This window comes from Hordeum vulgare, chromosome 6H (genome assembly GCF_904849725.1).
Source record: "Hordeum vulgare subsp. vulgare chromosome 6H, MorexV3_pseudomolecules_assembly, whole genome shotgun sequence".
Classification (NCBI taxonomy): domain Eukaryota; kingdom Viridiplantae; phylum Streptophyta; class Magnoliopsida; order Poales; family Poaceae; genus Hordeum; species Hordeum vulgare.
The window spans coordinates 404,353,175-404,373,705 of NC_058523.1; the positions used below are offsets into that span (position 1 = coordinate 404,353,175).

The 20,531-nt window shown below is 45.2% G+C and overlaps 1 protein-coding gene across 1 annotated transcript; it reads right to left on the reverse strand.

The window, feature by feature from the left end:
* Positions 1 to 235: 235 nt before the first annotated feature.
* LOC123404248 (cyclin-P4-1-like) lies at positions 236 to 2,709 on the reverse strand. The gene is made up of 2 exons (XM_045098166.1): positions 2,092 to 2,709; positions 236 to 849 (listed from the first exon to the last, which is right to left on the reverse strand). The coding sequence occupies exons 1-2, from the start codon at positions 2,460 to 2,462 to the stop codon at positions 588 to 590; spliced, it is 633 nt and encodes a 210-aa protein (XP_044954101.1). The 5' UTR covers positions 2,463 to 2,709; the 3' UTR covers positions 236 to 587.
* Positions 2,710 to 20,531: the final 17,822 nt, after the last annotated feature.

The window sequence follows — 20,531 nt, forward strand, 5'->3', positions numbered from 1 at the left end:
GAGGAGCACCTAGTTATTTTATATTTCCCCTTGGCGCTCTCTTGAGCTGCAACTTGAGTCCTGAATTTGCTGAATCTTTCTATGTCTTTCTGGCTGTAATAACTCGTATGTTTGCGACTACCGTTCACTTTATTAATTTAAAGCAGGGCGCGGCTTGTGCCTTTTCTCTAAAAAAATGCCCTTTATCGGGAGCAAAACACTCACTGCTATGGTCCACTTTTGGCATCAGTGTCACTATAACCCAATGTCACAATATATACATGGAATGCTAAAGTTACCAACAGGTTCATGACTGTACAAATCTGTTTCACAAGAGAAAAATCCAGCAAAGCCTAACACGCTAGTGTCTCACTGACCTACACACCACAAGAAACAAAAACCAAGGACGAGTACACGATGTGAAATCATTGTTGCAAGCATCTTGCAGCAGGGCATGGAGGAAGATGACGACCACCTAGCTATAGCTATCTGGCTAGCACTACAAATTTAAACACACAGACTAACAGAGATGCACGCATCATGCAACCGGCCATGTAATGTAATGCGAACTTGCTTCCAAGCAGCCCGGTGCTGGCCGGCCGGTGGTTTCATGCCGCGAGCTGCTGCTGGCTGCCGCAGCTGGCGGCATCGTCCTCGGATTCGGAGAGGCAGCAGTGCTGCAGCCTGGGCGGCGCAGGAGGAGCCTCCGCGCAGAGCATCTCGGACTGGAGCACGGCGCAGTAGTGGCCGAACGTCTCCGGCGTGACGTTGAGGTCGAACCCGACGCCAAACAGGAAGTCGACCTCCAGGTAGTTCATCTCGACCAGGCTGATGCCCCCAACCTTGGCGAAGTACGCGTTGTTGTAGCATCTGCATACAGAGAAACACAGGCCTTTCAAGTTTCAAGAGGGGAACACCATACCAGCACTGTACTTCCATATTTATCTACATTTGTTCAACCCATTCAGCTGTTTTTCTGTTTTTACAGGGAGGATGGTGTTTGAGTCTTGCAGTCAAAGGATCAATTAAGCAACCCAACAAAGCACAACCAGAATTACCAACTAGGCACGAAAGTCCAAAACGTTTCTTTTAAGGATGCCAAGTTGGGCCAATTAAGTATACTATCAATCTCAGCAAAGACAACGGGGGGAAACTGAGCGGCAAACATCAGCAGAGATGGCAAGTTACCAGTCGCAATCCGCCACAACTGGCACTGGATTAAGTTCCTATCAAAAAGGCGAGTGGGCAGGGCCGGATTCTAGTCCATGTCCTCGGGTCCACGCCTCATGCGTGTGGTTTGGTGGAAGGAGCAGCCACCACATACGTCTTTTCTGCTCCGTGCTCGCTCGACAGGGATAACTTTGCCGTATACTGCCTGCTTTAATTCGCAAGGACAAATCACTCTGTGTGCCCAGTACCTAGTGCAAATCCTAGCTTGACACCGTAGTTAAAAGTAGGCACCTACTCACTGATTGCCCTCTCTGGTGCATTATTAGCACAGGACTGCATATGTGTCAATGATTAGTACTGATATTTTGTGAATCGAGGTGTCGTTCTATACAGTCTGAAGTGGCCTGAAGAAAACCTTAACTATCTGTGTATGCACCGACAGTTACTAACTAGGAGCTGATAATGCTACATCCAAACCAAAGTAAATGGCTCCACAATTCTGAAAATGGAAGTGGAATGATGCTGGAGTTACTTCGAAGGCACTCCCAAGTCTCAACCTCTTCCTAGTTGTCAGAGATTCCTAAGCCTAAGTCGAACAGAAGAGGAGCAAAGTATTTTGTCACAGCTCGCTACTCTTGGCACAAGAATCTCAGGTGTTTGAACCAGCAAGCTAAATCCAAAGAACAGAGAACCAAAATCCAGGTGGTGCGATTAATGCATCCCTCGGCAGTATTAGCAACGAGGCGTCAAAATTTTGCAGTGAGATTCTTAACCAAGTAAGTAGAACATCACGACTGCCTACAACATAGTGACTGTTAATTAGCATAATTCCAATCAGGGATCAGAGGCCACCAAGAAGAAGATGATCGTGTACAGAGGCACAGTCTACAAATTAGCTGGTTGAGCTGCTGGACTAATTTATCATTATTAAGGGGAACTCACACGTCATCCATGAACTTGACGGCGGCGAGCACGGTGGTGATGAGGAGACGGTGCACGCTGTAGGAGTCCACGGCGAGGGCGAAGCGGCGGGCGCGGTGCAGGAGCCGGTCGAGGTAGATGTAGGCGACGACGTAGCACGCGGGGCTGCAACCGGCGAACCGCGCGATGCGCGCCACGTACGTGCGCACCGAGATGCCCGGCTTGGTCGTTGCCCGGAACGCCGACGCCGACGCCGGCGGCACCCCCGCGGGCGTGCCCACCGCGTCGTTGCACTCAGCGACGCGCTCCAGGATGCCGGCCAGGGCGGCCACCACTCGCAGCATGTCGTCCTGCTGGGCGCCGCTCACCACCAGCTCCCCGGCCTCGGCCATGGCCTCGTCTTGGCCTGTGGCGTACGGATGCGGTGCACGTGTTCAAGTCCCTGGGCTGATGGAGAACAGGTGGAAGAAAATGCACGGGGTCCGTTATGTAGGACGGGGAGGGGATGGAGAAGGAAGGCGATTAATTCATTTTTTCTGTTAGTTAATATGGTACTCCATTGTTGGGAGATGCCATATGCTCATGTAGGCACGGTAAGAAAGGGGGGGAACTTTCGTTGGAGATTTGGGCCATGGAAAACCGTTAGGATTAGGCGTACTTTTAGTGGATAGAAGTTAGGTAGTATAGTAGTAGTAGGCTAAAGTCAAACGGCTCAAATTGCTAGGAACGTGATCATGCTTACGACTCATGTATGTAATATACGTGAACCTACGGTCTCGTATACACATCAAACGTGAGTTTCATTCCCACGGCGCAAACCAATGTGTTAGGATCTTTCCATGAGAGTTTAAGTTTTAGATTTTACATTGATGTTTGTATTTTTTTAATATTTTTTTAGACCTTTTGGCGATTTGCTTTCATTGAAATGAGAAGTTTCTATCCATTACCAAGGTCTCTGTGATGACCTCATCAATCTTAAGATGATGTGTCGACTTAGTCCGTCGGAGGTGTTCATAGAGATATGATATACATAGATGCGTATATAAGGATGAATGTAGGCATGTGAATGACTTGGATTGTACTGTGTTCAAAAAACGAGCTGGTATTCGAAAAAAAAGTTCTCTTCTCTCTGCTCCATGTAAGGGAATTCATGCATTACTACTTTATTAAAAGATGTTGGACTATTTGTATCTTGAAGACATCCCTCCTTGTGTGCGCCTCGCAGATGCGTGTCTACTTCCCTCCGCTCATCCCCATCATCTGATCGGTCCTCGTCAGTTCCTCATCGAGTCGACGGTCTCGGCGATTTGCGACGCGTGGCGCGGGGCATGCTCGGGACCACCTCGACTAGCAGTCGTTGCCCTTATGTTGTGTGTGTTGTTTCATTCGCTTGTGTGGGCGTGGCTATAGTGCCCAACCCGACTAGTTATTTCGTGTGTGTGTTGGGGGGGGGGGTAGTGCGTTGAATTATGGTGCAGAGCAAACATCTTGTCGGGCGGATAATCTCCTTTCTTCATGCTCACATGTTTCCTTTGGGTGGGTTCGCTTCCCTCCTACCTATCTGATTCGACCAATCCTATAGGTGGCCATGTGGAATGGTGCTCGTTCTATCTGGTCGGTGGATGCGTAGAATTGTGTTTGTTCCCTCCTTCTCTGGTTGCTCGGTATAAGGCGAATGTATGCTCTTGAGGTTATGTCAGCGGTTAGTCTCTGGGGTGTTTCACCCTGTAATGTGCATTTTGGTTCTCCGGGTTTGACATGTATGGCTCCCTCATTTTCTACACAACCGTTATCTAGCAATGCCCCCCCCGTTGGCCCTCGTGCCATTCAGTTGGGTTTAGCATTGAGGGAGGGTGAGTCCATTGGTTGGTAGAACTATGAGTCATACTCCATTGGGTAAATGCATGTACTTCATACGTTCATTTTGTATCATGAATCTTTATTGATATTTGTCATATTATTGTCCGTTATTCCCTGTTATTATGTAATTCTTATTTCTTGTCTCCTTGAATATGAAACGTACAATATGAAAGGGAAAGTATCTAGAAACTGGAGTTCTGGACCGAGAAACCGAGAAAAAGGCGGAAAAATCAAGTTGCTCCAAATGGCGTGAAGTTTCACGGAGAATTTTTCTAGAATATATAAGAATTATTGGGCCAAAAATACACACCGCCGAGGGGTGGCCACCTGGGCACAAGCCATCAGGCCGCCCCCCAGGTCGCGGCCTAATAGCTTGTGGGGCCCCTGTTGGTCCTTGACGCCCCTCTTCTCCTATATGATTTGTTTTACCCTAGAAAAAAATCAAGACATAACTTTCGGGACGAAGCACTGCCGTCTTGAGGCGGAAACCTGGGCAGTGGCCCTTTTGCTCTCCGGCAGAGCGATTCTGCTGAAGGAATTCCTCTCTAGGAGGGGGAAATCAATGCCATCATCATCACCAATGCGTCCTCCTTCGTGGGAGGACCAATCTTCATCACATCTTCACCAACACCATCTTACCTCCAACCCTACTTCATCTCATGTATTCAATCTTTGTCTCAAAACCTCATATTGGTACTTGTGGGCTGCTAGTTGTGTTAATTACATCTTGTAGTGCATGCTAGTTGGATTACTTGGTGGAAGACATAATGTTCAGATCCTTAATCCTATTTGTTACACCTCTCATGTTGAACATGTTGATGAGGTGTGATTAGTTAATATTGTTCCTGAGGACATAGGAGATGTCTGGTTATAACTAATTGAAAGGATCGATATGGTTGACTAGAGGGGGATGAATAGGAAACTACCATTTTTTAACTAATCTTAACAAATTAGCGTTATCAACAAAGGTTCTCTATGTGAACAACTAGGTGAGCAACCTATATGATGCTAACTACTAGGATAACAAGTGCAAGAAACGAATAAACCACAACAACAATAAGTGCAAACTAAGGGTAAGAGATAATCGCAAGTGGAAACGGTGGAGACGAGGATGTGTTACCGAAGTTCCTTCCCTTTGACACGAAGTACGTCTCTGTTGGAGCTGTGTGGAGGCACAATGCTCCCCAAGAAGCCACTAAGGCCACTGTAATCTCCTCACGCCATCACACGATGCGAGATGCATGTCGTGATTCCACTATTGGTGCCCTTAAAGGCGGCGACCGGACCTTTACAAACAAGGTTGGGGTTATCTCCACACAAAGCTTGGAGGCTCCCAACAAGACCACGAAGCTTCATCACAATGGAATGTGGCTCCGAGGTGACCTCAACCCTCTAGGGTGCTCAAACACCCAAGAATAACAAGATCTGCAAGGGATTAATGGGGGGAATCAAATATCTCTTGGTGGAAGTGTAGATCAAGGCCCTTTCAAGCAATCCCTAGAAAATCAACAAGTTTGATTGGCTAGGGAGAGAGATCGGGCAAGAATAAGCTTATGGAGCAACAATGGAGCTTGGAGAGGTTAAAGGTGAGCTCCTTGAAGAAGAAGACACATTTATATAGTGTGGGGTCAGATCCAACCGTTACCCATCCGCCACAGCAATAGCCAAGCGGTACTACCACTGCTATGAGTTAGGAGCGGTACTACAGCTCTACATCTCACCAATCACGGTAGTAATAAATTACTTCCGTGCCTAATACTGCGCTGGGAGGGGGAGTATGCAAAAAAGTCTGTCGGAGCGGTAGTAAAAAATTACTACCGCTCTAAGAGCGGTACTACCGTTGTGCCAACGATACTATCGCTGACACCAGTGGTACTACCGCTGGCCCTTTTGGATAGACATTAAAGATGGGTATGGAGCTCCATTGTAGCTAGGGAAAAGGTGATGCACTAAATGTGTACGTGATGATTCCACCCAAACCTTTCCGACGCGGACCCCCCCTTAATAGTACGGCTTTCCTACGACTCAAATCCACCAAAGAGAAACGTAGAAAGCAACCGTCTTCGAGAGATTCCGAGGGGCATCGAATCTTCTTATGCCTAGATATGAATTATCTGAAATGCTCAATGCACATGATTAGTCCGCACAGGCATTGTCATCAATCACTAAAACCACTTAGGGAGAAATATGCCCTAACAATCTCCCTCTTTTTGGTGGATTGATGACAATACAAGATTTGCACATAAAGGATACAGAGAAAGCATATGCAAAACCCGAAATCTATAAACTAAAACAAGCTCCCCCTGGGTGTGTGCCTACCAACACACAACCAAGGACAAATCACTCCCCCTAGATTTTATGGACTAAGCAGTCCTTGCAACATAAAAGAGTAGATAATTATATATGGAAGCAAGGCATAGTATGTGAGCATGAAGATAAGGGCACAATATAATAAGACTCACAAGCTATTAATAAAAAGGATAATAATGAGACAAAGATAGGGAAGATATAGCATATGTCTCACACCATATGATAAAGTCTGACGTCTCATAGTTTCACTCATAAAGCAAAGACAACGAGCGAAAGCAACTAAAGTTCAACAAACCAGAACAACCATGAAAACGAGAAAACGAGCAAATCCTACACTCTCTCCCCCTTTGGCATCGGGACACCAAAAAGGCAGAGAGGACACCTACGACATAGGTGGTAGCTCGAACTGGAGAGAATATAGCCATCACTCTTCGGTCTCCTCCTGAACATACTCCTCATGTGAGCCATAGTTGGTCTCCTCCTCAGAGTCCTGGTCAGACGCAGCCCACTGCCGATTGTTCTTCTGCATCCACTCAGCCTCCGGGGTGATCTCTCGCTCAGCCCACATCAAGCTTCCTCATGATCAGCTTGTCACGCTGACGACTCTTCTTCAGAGCGACATGGGTCTTGTACTGTCCCTTGGCCTGCATGCAGAACAAGGTCTTCATCTTGTTAGTGAACTTTTTAGCCCATGATGGCTCGGCACAGGAAGGCATATGTGACTCTGGAACGACCTCATCCTCAGGAGCTGCCACATCCTCATCAGAATCCCAAGGGGCAACAGGTGTAGTTGAGGTGTTTGCCCATTTGTCCTTCTGGCGCAGTTTGATGGGCTCATGACGAATCCAAATAGGAGCAAGAAACTCAATAGCTGGAAATCTCTTGGTCCACGTCATCTTGATAAGGTAGAACAGGTAAGGACCGTAGATTGGCACATATCGGTTGAATGCCGCGGAGTACAGCTCACTCCACATAACATGAGAGACATCCAATGGTCCAGAGGGGCGAGTCCGCCCCTTCTGACACATGATAAGCATATCTACCAGGTATGAGTGGACTTGTTCCTTGTTGCCAACTCTAGGAAACAGGGTGTTGCGAAAAATGCGGTGCATCACATCGAGAAAAGGGTTCATAACATAGGAGACCTCACTAGATGGGGTTTCCTTCACAATATAGTATGCTAGCAACTTGTCCTTGGCTATAGCAGTAGGGTTGGCATGTGGGCGCAAGCCAACTGGATGGTGAAGCCCCTCATCCTGGACATGCAGAAGATCCATGAAGTCCTTCCACTTAGCAGACAACACTTCCACATTTATCATCCAGGTCATGGTGCGTTCATCATTAGTATGAAAGTGAACAGTAGCGAAGAAGTGTGCCACTATCTCGTAATCAAAATCTTGCTGAAAAGTGATGAGTTCCTCAATCTAAAGTTGTTCCACTATGGACAGAGCATCACCAAAGTACGCAAGGTCTTTCATCAGATGGTTGATATCAATCCACTGCACAGGAACCTACATATTATTCTTCGTTTTGATGACGTCTACAAAAATAAGAAACTGATCTTTATTCCAGAACATTGCACCTCCAGGGAACTGTTCCCTATTGCTGATGTAGGGGTTGACCTTTCGGCGCAGCTGAAACTCTGCAAGTGGCATGGCAATCCAGAAAACATTGTTCCTAGGCTTGTGAGCAGTCTTCTTGAAATTGCGCTTGGGTGCTTTAGAACCTTCGGGGACATCTGATGAGCGGGGACGCTTGGAGCTGGCAGGCCGAGGTGGGTTAGAGCACCCGGAACAACCACCTATGATATCTGGAGCACGATCTTGGACATGAGGTCGCACTATATCTTGAACAGGCTCGGAATCTGGAGCATGATCTTGGACATCATTTGGTGCGACACCTCTTCATGAGGTTGATCTTGTCCTTGATTTTGCTCGTCGGGTTGAGGGCCTTCACTTTGTTCTTTGTAAGCGTGTGGGTATAGCGAGGGTGATGGATCCACTTGAGTAGAGCATTGTACTTCTCTTTCCTCCACAAGGGGTTCCTCAATGGGGAGTATTTGACCCATTCCCATTCTTCTTATGGATTGAGGAGGAATTTCATCACCTACATCACAAAGACCACTTTGCTCCACTTGGGAGCCATTATTCTCATCAAACTACACATTGCACGTCTCCTCAATGAGTCCGGTGGACTTGTTGAGAACACAGTAAGCATGGGAATTTGTAGCATAACCAACAAATATGCCCTCTTGAGCTCTAGCTTCAAATTTAGACAAACAAACATTTTTCTTGAGTAAGAAACACTTACAACCGAACACCCGGAAGTAATTGAGGTTGGGCTTTTTCCCGGTAAGAATCTCATACAGACTCTTGTTCAAGCCTTTGCGGAGGTAGAGCCGATTGGATGCATGACACACGATGCTAATGGCTTCACCCCAAAACTTGTACGAAGATTTGAATTCCGCCAGCATGGTTCTTGCCGCGTCCATCAATGTCCGATTCTTCCTTTCCGCAACACCATTCTGTTGGGGGTATAGGGTGCTGAATATTGATGCTTAATCCCCTCATCACTAAGGAACTCATTTAAGGCGTAGTTCTTCAACTCAGTGTTGTTGTCACTTCTAATCATCAATACCTTTGCTTCATGTTGACATTGAGCTTCATTAGAAAAGTCGATGATAGTTGGTTGAGTCTCACTCTTCTTCTTGAAGAAATATACACAAGTGTATCTTGAGTAGTCATCAACGATCACCAAGCAATACTTTCTTCCCCCAAGACTATCAAAATAGGGAGGTTCAAAGAGATCCATGTGAAGGAGGTCCAAAGACCTTTTAGAGTAGATGACAGTTATGGGACGGTGAGCTGTTTAGTGAAGCTTTCCTTCAATACAAGCACGGTCTCTGGCAAAACTCACATTTTTTAGTCCACGAACATGGTCCCCTTTGAGGACACTTTGCAAAGATCTCATATTGACATGGGCTAGCCGGTGATGCCATAGCCAACCCACATCAACCTTAGCCATTATACAAGTCTCGATCTTAGTAGGTCGCTCTGAAAAGTTCACTACATAGAGACCGTTCTCGACATATCCAACAAAGGCTACTTTAAGAGACTTGCTCCACAAAAGGGCCTCAATATCAAGATTAAATAATGTGGCAAAGCCCATAATTGCAAGCTGATGAACGGAAAGCAAATTGTATGGAAGGGACTCAAGAAGCATGACCTTCTCTATAGATAAATCTTGAGAGATGACTACCTTCCAAATCCCATTACCTTAGATGTTGAAGCATCAACAAATTGGACATGGGTAGGCATAGATGGTATTGGATGCACATCCACCACCAAGTCCTTGCTCCCGGTCATATGATTTGTTGCTCAACTGTCGAGAAACCATGACACTCCAGTGGAAGCAAACTCCCGCAAGATATCAACGCTTGGATTTAGGTACCCATTTTTGAAAGGGTCCTTTGATGTTATAAACAAGGTTCTTAGGAATCCAAATAACCCACTCAATGTACTCATAATAAGAACCAACAAATTTGGCAGAAACATGCCCATCACTAGCACGACATAAAACATAAGAGGGGTTAAAATCACCGGCAGTGTTGGTGGTAGTGGTTTTGCCCTTCTTGACATTGTCACCCCCTTCCTTGTTCTTCATCTTCTTATGAGTACTCACATCCTCTTTGAAAAATATTTCTTTGAGAGAGGAAGATGGCTTGGTCTTGTTTTTCCTTCTCTTCTTAGACTTGGTTGCAAACCCAAGTCCTTTCTTTCCTGCAATTTCCTTTTGATTACTCAAAAGATCATTTAGATTTTTATCTCCTTGGATGCGCGTGACAAGGCCCTTCTCAAACTGTTCTTTCAACTTGGCATTCTCCTCCACAAGATGCACATTCTCACAACAAAGGTCAGTAGTACAACCATTATCTATTAAAACAAAAGGAGGACAAGTAGAAATCTCCTTGGTTAGTTTTACTTGGAGTTGATCATGAGACTCCTTAAGGGAGGAATGAGCACTTTTCAAGACCTTATGGGCCTTGTAAAGTATGCCAAATTCTTCCTTGAGTCTATCAAGGCCAACCCAAGTGCAACTTTCTCAGATTTAAGCACACGGGTAAGAACACTAGCATGATCAAGATCCCTTTTTAATTTAGCATGATCAACGTTGTGTGACTCCTCAAGAGTCAAACAAAAACCACGCTCTTCTTCTAGAGCAATGGATAGATCTGCTATCTCATCGGTGTAATCACGACTATGCTCTTGCAGCTTGGAGACAGTATCCTCATGAGTCTCAATTAGATCATTGACTTCACCTAGTTGTTCCAAAAGAGCATCAAAGTGTCTTTTGGTTTCACCCTTGATCTTACACAAAAATTTATCAAATTCATTTTCATCAAGTTCTACTACCTCACTATTATCAACACAATCTAATAATGAGGGAGACATAGTGAGAGTGGTCTTGATGATAGGGGTTACCTTATTGATACCTTTGTCCATGAGGCACTTGGCGATACGGTTGTCGTTGGTGGTGCGAAAGAGAGATACCTTGGGGAAGGAAGTTGCAATGGCGACGGTGGCCATTGCCATCCCCTCACGGCCTGTCTCGTCTTCATCATCATTGGAGGTGTACTCTTCATGGGCCACCAAGCCCCTTGGATGAGTCTTCTTGGTGAAGGTGTTTTTGTTAGGGAAGGACTTGGACCTATCCTTGCGAATGAGCTTGCCCCGGTTGTCCTCCCTCTTCTCATAGGCATAATCTGCAAAAATGTGACTCACATTGCCGCAATTGTAGCATGCCCGTACTCGTTGTTTGTTCTTGGACCCACTTGAGTTGTCCTTGGAGAAGTTGGGTCTTGAGTTTCTTTTGTTTCCCCAAAATTGCCTTGAACCAAGAGCCATATGCTCATTATAAGCGTATTTTTTGTCTTCGGGGGAGCCATCTTCTTCCTCTTCTTCTTCATCCAAAATCACCTTGGTCTTTAAGGCAAGGTTGGGCGATGCTGTTTTTATTGAACATGAGCAAGTGCATTGTAGGCGGTCTTGTTCATAATATCCATAACAATGAACTCATCCAACACTTCACCTGAGGACAAGGACTGAAAAACTGGTCTCTGCCGAATGACGGAAGACATGGCTTTGTTGAATGGCATGATGGCCTTGAGAAACTTGTGCTTGATCCATGTGCCATCCGTATCTTTGATCCCATGGTCTTGGAGAGCAACATCGAGGGCAGTCAGCCTCCGATAGAGATCACGGGGGTCCTCATCTTCTAGCATGACAAACTCATCAGCCGGATCAAGGACCACTTCGAAGTTTGACCATCGAATGCTTGAGCTTCCCTTCTACAACACCATGATGTGCTCCCAACAATCCTTTACACGAGTGAAGGGCTGCACGTGTGGAAGATCTTCTGGTGGAAGTGTGGATTGAAGGATGAACAATGCGGAATGATTGTATTGGTTGTCCGCCTCTTCTCTTGGAGTAAGGTTCCTTGGATCACGAGGATAATAACCTTGCTCGATGATTCTCCAAAGATTTGTTGAGCTGTGATAGAAAAAACCCAATTAGCGAAATCACCTTTAACAAGTTTTGGAGGGGGTCCAAGGTTATTAATATGTGGGGTAGGAACTGGTCCTCCTTAGACCAGGGGAGGGGGAACTGAGGCAGAAGTCCCCGTCCTATTCTTGTCATGAGGGGAGGAGGTTTGAGTACCTTTAACCGCTTCCTTATTGGAATTGGCCTCCAACACCGATGAGGTGGGTTTAACCACAAGCAACGGTCCGGGAGAATTTCTCATCCCCTAAAGTAATTCTTTAAGCATGGATTTGACTTCGGTAGTCACAGACGTCTTGAGTGAAGCCTGTTGGAATTATGCCCTAGAGGCAATGATAAATAAGTCATTATTATAATTCACGTGTCAAGATAATCGTTTATTATCCATGCTATAATTGTGTTGAATGAAGACTTAGATACATGTGTGGATACATAGAAAAAACACTATCCCTAGCAAGCCTCTAGTTGGCTAGCCAGTTGATCAAGGATAGTCAGGGTCTTCTGACTATGTACAAGGTGTTGTTACTTGATAACTGGATCACATCATTGGGAGAATCATGTGATGGACTAGACCCAAACTAATAGACCGTAGCATGTTGATCGTGTCATTTTGTTGCTACTGTTTTCTGCGTGTCAAGTATTTATTCCTATGACCATGAGATCATATAACTCACTGATACCGGAGGAATACTTTGTGTGTATCAAGCATCACAACATAACTGGATGGCTATAAAGATGCTCTACAGGTATCTCCGAAGGTGTCCGTTGAGTTAGTATGGATCAAGACTGGGATTTGTCACTCCGTGTGACAGAGAGGTATCTCGGGGCCCACTCGGTAATACAACATCACACACAAGCCTTGCAAGCAATGTGACTTAGTGTAAGTTGCGGGATCTTGTATTACGGAACGAGAAAAGAGACTTGCCGGTAAACGAGATTGAAATAGGTATGCGGATACTGACGATCGAATCTCGGGCAAGTAACATACCGAAGGACAAAGGGAATGACATACGAGATTATATGAATCCTTGGCACTGAGGTTCAAATGATAAGATCTTCGTAGAATATGTTGGATCCAATATGGGCATCTAGGTCCCGCTATTGGATATTGACCGAGGAGTCCCACTGGTCATGTCTACATAGTTCTCGAACCCGCATGGTCTGCACACTTAAGGTTCGACGTTGTTTTATGCGTATTTGAGTTATATGGTTGGTTACAAAATGTTGTTCGGAGTCCCGGATGAGATCACGGACGTCATGAGGATTTCCGGAATGGTCCGGAGACGAAGATTGATATATAGGATGACCTCATTTGATTACCGGAAGGTTTTCGGAATTACCAGGAATGTAGGAGGAATGACGAATGGGTTCCAGATGTTCACCGGGGGGGGGGGGGGGGGCAGCCCACCCCGGGGAAGCCCATAGGCCTTAGGTGTGCCGCACCAGACCTTGGTGGGCTGGTGGGAAATCCCAGGGAGACCCCTGCGTAGGGAGATAGAAAATCTAAGGAGAAAGAAAAAAAGGGGAAGTGGGAAGGAAGGGAAGGACTCCACCTTCCAATCCTAGTTGGACTAGGATTGGAGGAGGACTCCTCCTTCCCCCCATCGGCCGAACCCCTTGGGGCTCCTTGAGCCCCAAGGCAAGGCCCCTCCCCTCCCCCTATATATACGAAGGTTTTAGGGCTGATTTGAGACAACTTTTTCACGGCAGCCCGACCACATACCTCCATGGTTTTTCCTCTAGATCGCGTTTTTGCGGAGCTAGGGTGGATCCCTGCTGAGATTAGATCACCACCATCCTCCGGAGTGCCGTCACGCTGCCGGAGAACTCATCTACCTCTCCGTCTCTCTTGCTGGATCAAGAAGGCCGAGATCATCGTCGAGCTGTACGTGTGCTGAACGCGGAGGTGCCGTCCGTTCGGCACTAGATCGGAGCGGATCGTGGGACGGATCGCGCGACGGTTCGTGGGACGGTTCACGGGTCGGATCGAGGGACGTGAGGACGTTCCACTACATCAACCGCGTTTATTAACGCTTCTGCTGTGTGATCTACAAGGGTACGTAGATCTAAAATCCCCCTCGTAGATGAACATCACCATGATAGGTTTTCGTGCGCGTAGGAAATTTTTTATTTCCCATGCGACGTTCTCCATCAAAGCCATGGCCTCATTCAAGTCGCCCCGTGTGACCAATACCACCTCTACGGCCTCCGACCCTTCAGGCCGAACCTCACCATCATCAACCATACTTTTCGGGTGGTGAAACCCTTAATAAAGATACATAGCTCTGATACCAATTGAAAGCAAAGTTGTCAGAATCGCGACTCAAGTCTTAGAATCTTACGATCCAAACTAACACCTCAGATTTTACGATTTTGCTCATAGAATATAAGTTTCTACAATCCTGATAGTTATGATTCTAAGATTCACGATCCTAGAAACAGAGCTCCGATCCGATTCAGAATCGCGATTCTGACAATTTTGATTGAAAGGATCGATATGGTTGACTAGAGGGAGGGGGTGAATAGGAAACTACCAATTTTTAACTAATCTTAATAAATTAGCGTTTGCGACAAACGTTCTCTATGTAAACAACTAGGTGAGCAACCTATATGATGCTAACTACTAGGATAACAAGTGCAAGCAATAAATAAACCACAACAACATTAACTGCAAAGTAAGGGTAAAAGATAACCGCAAGTGGAACCGGTGGAGACGAGGATGTGTTACCGAACTTCCTTCCCTTTGACAGGAAGTACGTCTCCGTTGGAGAGGTGTGGAGGAACAATGCTCCCCAAGAAGCCACTAGGGCCACCGTATTCTCCTCACGCCCTCACACAATGCGAGATGTTGTGATTCCACTATTGGTGCCCTTGAAGGCGGCGATCGGACCTTTACAAACAAGGTTGGGGCTATCTCCACACAAAGATTGGAGGCTCCCAGCAAGACCACGAAGCTTTACCACAATAGAATGTGGCTCCGAGGTGACCTCAACCGTCTAGGGTTCTCAAACACCCAAGAGTAACAAGATTCGCAAGGGATTGTGGGGGGAATCAAATATCTCTTAGTGGAAGTGTAGATCAAGGCCCTTTCCAGCAATCCCTAGAAAATCAACAAGTTTGATTGGCTAGGGAGAGAGATTGGGAAATAATAAGCTTATGCAGCAACAATGGAGCTTGGAGAGGTTAAAGGTGAGCTCCTCGAAGAAGAAGGCACCTTTATATAGTGGGGGGGGGGGGTTAGATCCAACCGTTACCCACCCCCCACAGCAATAGCCAAGCGGTACTACTGCTCTCGGAGCGGTACTACCGCTTCTATGAGCGGTACTACCGCTGCACATCTCACCAACCACAGTAGTAATACCTACTACTACGGACGGAAATGTATGCAAAAAAGTCCGTCGAAGCGGTAGTAAAAAATTACTACCGCTCTGAGGGCGGTAGTACCGCTCATGGAGCGGTAGTAAAAAGTTACCACCGCTATGAGAGCGGCACTACTGCTGTGCCAACGGCAATACCGCTGGCCCTTTTGCATAGACATTAAAGATGGATATGGAGCTCCATTGTAGCTAGGTTAAAGGTGGTGCACTAAATGTGTACATGATGATTCCACCCAAACCTTTCTCACGTGGACCCCCTCTTAATAGTACGACTTTCCTACGACTCAAATCCACCAAAGAGAAACGTAGAAAGCAACCATCTTCGAGAGATTCCGAGGGGCATCGAATCGTCTTGTGCCTAGATATGAATTATTTGAAATGCTCAATGCACACGATTAGTCCGCACAGGCATTGTCATCAATCACTAAACCACTTAGGGAGAAATATGCCCTAACAGTAATCGTATAAAGTTGACATTCGTTCGATATTTTGATGATATGTATGTTGTTACTTCCTTTAATGGTGTCATGTGCACGTCGACTACATGAAACTTCACCATGTTATGGGCCTAAAGGAAGGACTTGTGGAGTAACAAGCAGATGATGGGTGTGAGAGTGACAGAATCTTAAACCCCAGTTTATGCGTTGCTTCATAAGGGGCATATTTGGATCCAATGTTTCATGCTATGGTTAGATTTATCTTAATTCTTCTTTTGTAGTTGCAGATGCTTGCGAGAGGGGTTAATCATAAGTAGGTTGTTAGTACAAGTAAGAATAACACCTTAGCGTCGGTCCACCAACATATCAAATTACCAAAGTAGCGAATGCGAATCAACTTAATATGATGAACATGATGTTGGGGAACGTGGCATGGGAAGCAAAAAAATTCCTGTGCGCACACAATACCTATCCATGGTGATGATAATCTACTAGAGGGGGGAGTGAATCTACATACCCTTGTAGATCACTAAGCGGAAGCATATATGACGCGGTTGATGTAGTGGAACATCTCCGTGATCCAAATTGCAGCCCGTCCCACGATCTCATCACGATCCGTCCCGCGATCTCATCACGATCCTTCCCGATCTAGATCCGAACGGACAACACCTCCGTGTTCAGCACACGTAAGGCTCGATGACGTCTCCTCATTCTTGATCCAGCAAGAGAGGAAGGAGAAGTAAATGGGATCTCAACCAGCATGATGACATGGTGGAGATGATGGCGGAGCAGTGCAAGCGGGGCTTGGCCAAGCGCTGCGGGAACTGATCTGAGGAGAAAACAGAGTTATGGGAGAGGTAGGGCTGCCACCAGGGCATGCGAATTGATGTGTTCAGACCCTCCCTCTACTCCACTATATATAGGGGCCCTGGTTCTAGGGAGGTTTCCTCCCTCCCCAAGGCACCTAGGAGGTGCCTTCCCCTTTAGGGACTCTTTCCTCCCAACCGCATGGGCCCTTGGGGGCTGGACCAACAAGGCTTGGATGCCACCTTACCGCCCATTCACGTCCTAGGGGCTGGAGGGACACTTCCGGACTCCTCCGGAACCCTTTGGAACCTTTTAGAAGCTTCTCGGTATAATACCGATAAAACCCGAAACTTTTCCGGTAGCCAAAATAGGACTTCCCATATATAAATGTTTACCTCCGGACCATTCCAGAGCTCCTCGTGACGTTCGTGATCTCATCCAGGACTCCGAATAACATTCGGTCACCAACATACATATCCCAATACTACTCTAGCGTCACCGAACGTTAAGTGTGTAGACTCTGCGGGTTCGAGAACTATGCGGACATGACCGAGACACCTCTACGGCCACTAACCAATATCGGGACCTGGATGCACATATTAGTTCGTACATATTCTACGAAGATCTTTATCGGTCGAACCACGATGTCAAGGATTCAATCAATCCCGTATGCAGTTCTGTTTGTCCATCGGTATGTTACTTGCATGAGATTCGATCCTCAGTATCTCCATACCTAGTTCAATATCATTACCGATAAGTATCTTTACTCGTTCCGTAATACAAGATCACGTGACTAACTCCTTAGTCACATTGCTTGCAAGGCTTACTATGATGTTGTATTACTGAGTGGGCCCCGAGATACCTCTCCGTCACAGGGAGTGACCAATCCCAGTCTTGATCCATGCCAACCCAACACACACCTTCGGAGATACTTGTAGAGTACCTTTATATTTACATAGTTACGTTGTGACATTTGATACACACAAGGTATTCCTCAGGTGTTCGGGAGTTGCATGATCTCATGGTCATAGGAATAGACACATTGACATGCAGAAAACAGTAGCAATAAGCTGACACAATCATGTGCTACGTTCATAGTTTGTCTCTTGTCCATCACATCATTCTCCTAATGATGTGATCACGTTATCAAGTGACAATACTTGTCTATGGCTAGAAAACCTTGACCATCCTTGATCAACGAGCTAGTCAACTAGAGGCTCACTAGGGACAATGTGTTGTCTATGTATCGACAAATGTATTTGAATTTCCAATCAATACAATTCTAGCATGAATAATAAACCATTATCATGAACAAGGAAATATAACAATAACCAATTTATTATTTCCTCTATGGCATATTTCCAACAGTCTACCACTTGCACTAGAGTCAATAATCTAGCTCAATCACTATGTGATTGTAATGAATCTAACACCCATACAGCTCTGGGGCTTGCTCATGTCTTTCTTGTCAGAGAGGTTTTAGTCAACGGGTCTGAATCTTTCAGATCCATGTGTGCTTTACAAATCTCTATGTTATCCCATAGATGATGCTACCACGCGCCATTTGGAACTATTCCAAATGACTGCTCCACTATACGAATCCGGTTTACTACTTCGAGTTATCCGGATTAGTGTCATATCTTGCATCGACGTAACTCTTTATGATGAACTCTTTAATCACCTCCATAATCAAGAAAAAAATCCTTAGTCTACTAGTTACTAAGGATAACTTTGACCACTGTTTAGTGATTCAATCCTGGATCACTCTTTGTACCCCTTGACAGACTCATGGCACGACACACAACAGGTGCGGTACAGAACATGGCATACTTTAGAGCCTACGGCTAAGGCATAGGGGACGACCTTCGTCCTTTCTCTTTCTTCTTCCATGGTTAGGCTTTGAGTCTTACTCAAATTCACACCTTACAACACAACCAAGAACTCTTTCTTTGCCGATATATTTTGAACTCCTTCAAAAACTTGTCAAGGCATGCATTTTGTTAAAAGTTCTATTAAGCGCTTTGATCTATATCCATAGATCTTGATGCTCAATGTTCAAGTAGCTTAATCTAGGTTTTCCTTTGAAAAACTCCTTTCAAACAACAATTCTACATTATTTCTGATCAACAATATGTCAACCACGTATACTCATCAGAAATTCTATAGTGCTCCCACTCACTTCTTTGGAAATACAAGTTTCTTAGAAACCTTGTATAAACCCAAAAACTTTGATGATCTCATCAAAGCGTATATTCCAACTCTGAGATGCTTGCTCCAGTTCATACAAGGATCGCTGGAGCTTGCATACTTGTTAGCATCCTTAGGATTGACAAAACCTTCTGATTGTATCACATACAACCTTTCCTCAAGGAAACCGTCGAGGAAACAATGTTTTGACATCCTATCTCCAAGATTTCATAAATAATGCAGCAACTGCTAACATAATTCCAACAGACTCTTAGCATCGCTACGAGTGAGAAAGTCTCATCATAGTCAACTCTTTGAACTTGTCGGAAACATCTTTGTGACAAGTCGAGATTTCTTAATGGTGACTTTTCACCATAATCGTCTGTCTTCCTTTGAAAGATCCATATGTACTTAACAGTATTACGACCATCTAGTACTTCCTAAAAAGTCCACACTCCGTCTTCATACATGGATCCCACCTCGGATTCCATGGCCTTCAGCCATTTGTCGAAATCCAGGCCCACCATCACTTCTCCATAGCTCTTAGGTCCATTGTTGTTCCACACCATGACCTCCAAGACAGGGTTACCGTACCACTCTCTAGTAGTACGTGACCTTGTCGACCTACAAGGTTTGTAGTAACTTGATCCAAAGTTTCATGATCACTATCATTAGCTTCCACTTCAATTGGTGTAGGCGCCACATGAACAACTTCCCGCGCCCTGCTACACACTGGCTGAAGTGACGGTTCAATAACCTCATCAAGTTTCCACCATCCTCCCACTCAATTCTTTCGAGAGAAACCTTTCCTCGAGAAAGGACCCATTTCTAGAAACAAACACCTTGCTTCCGGATCTGAGATAGGAGGTGTATCCAACTGTTTTGGGTATCCTATGAAGATGCATTTATCCGCTTTGGGTTCGAGCTTATCAGACTGAAACTTTTTCACATAAGCATCGCAGCCCCGAACTTTTAAGAAATGACAACTTACGTTTCTCCAAACCATAGTTCATATGGTGTCATCTCAACGGAATTATGTGGTGCCCTATTTAAAGTGAATGCGGTTGTCTCTAATGCCTAACCCAAAAACTATAGTGGTAATTTGATAAGAGACATCATAGTATGCACCATATCCAATAGGGCGCGGCTATGAAGTTCGGACACACCATCACACTATGGTGTTCCAGGTGGCATTAGTTGTGAAACATTTTCCACACTGTCTTAATTGTGTACCAAACTCGCAACTCAGATATTTATTTCTACGATCATATCGTAGACATTTTATCCTCTTGTCACGATGATCCTCAACTTCACTTTGAAATTACTTGAACCTTTCAATAATTTAGACGTGTGTTTCATCAAGAAAATATACTAGTATCTACTCAAATCATCTATGAAGTAACAACATAACGATATCCACTGGGTGCCTCAACACTCATTGGACTGCACACATCAAATGTATTACTTCCAACAAGTTACTTTCTTGTTCCATCTCACTGGAAAACGAAGGCCTTTAGTCATCTTGCCCATGTGGTATGATTTGCATGTCTCAAGTGATTCAAAATCAAGTGAGTCCAAACAATCCATCTGCATGGAGTTTCTTCATGTGTTTATACCAATAGACATGGTTCACATGTGTCAAACTTTTCAAAAACGAGTGAGTCCAAAGATCCATCAGCATGGAGCTTCATCATGCGTTTTATACCGATACGACTCAAGTGCCAGTGCCACAAGTAAGTGGTACTATCATTACTACTTTATATATTTTGGCATTAATATTATGAACATGTGTATCACTACGGTCAAGATTCAATAAACCATTCATTTTAGGTGGAAGACCATTGAAGGTATTCAAATAAACGGAGTAACCATTATTATCTTTAAATGAATAACCGTATTACGATAAACACAATCTAATCATATCT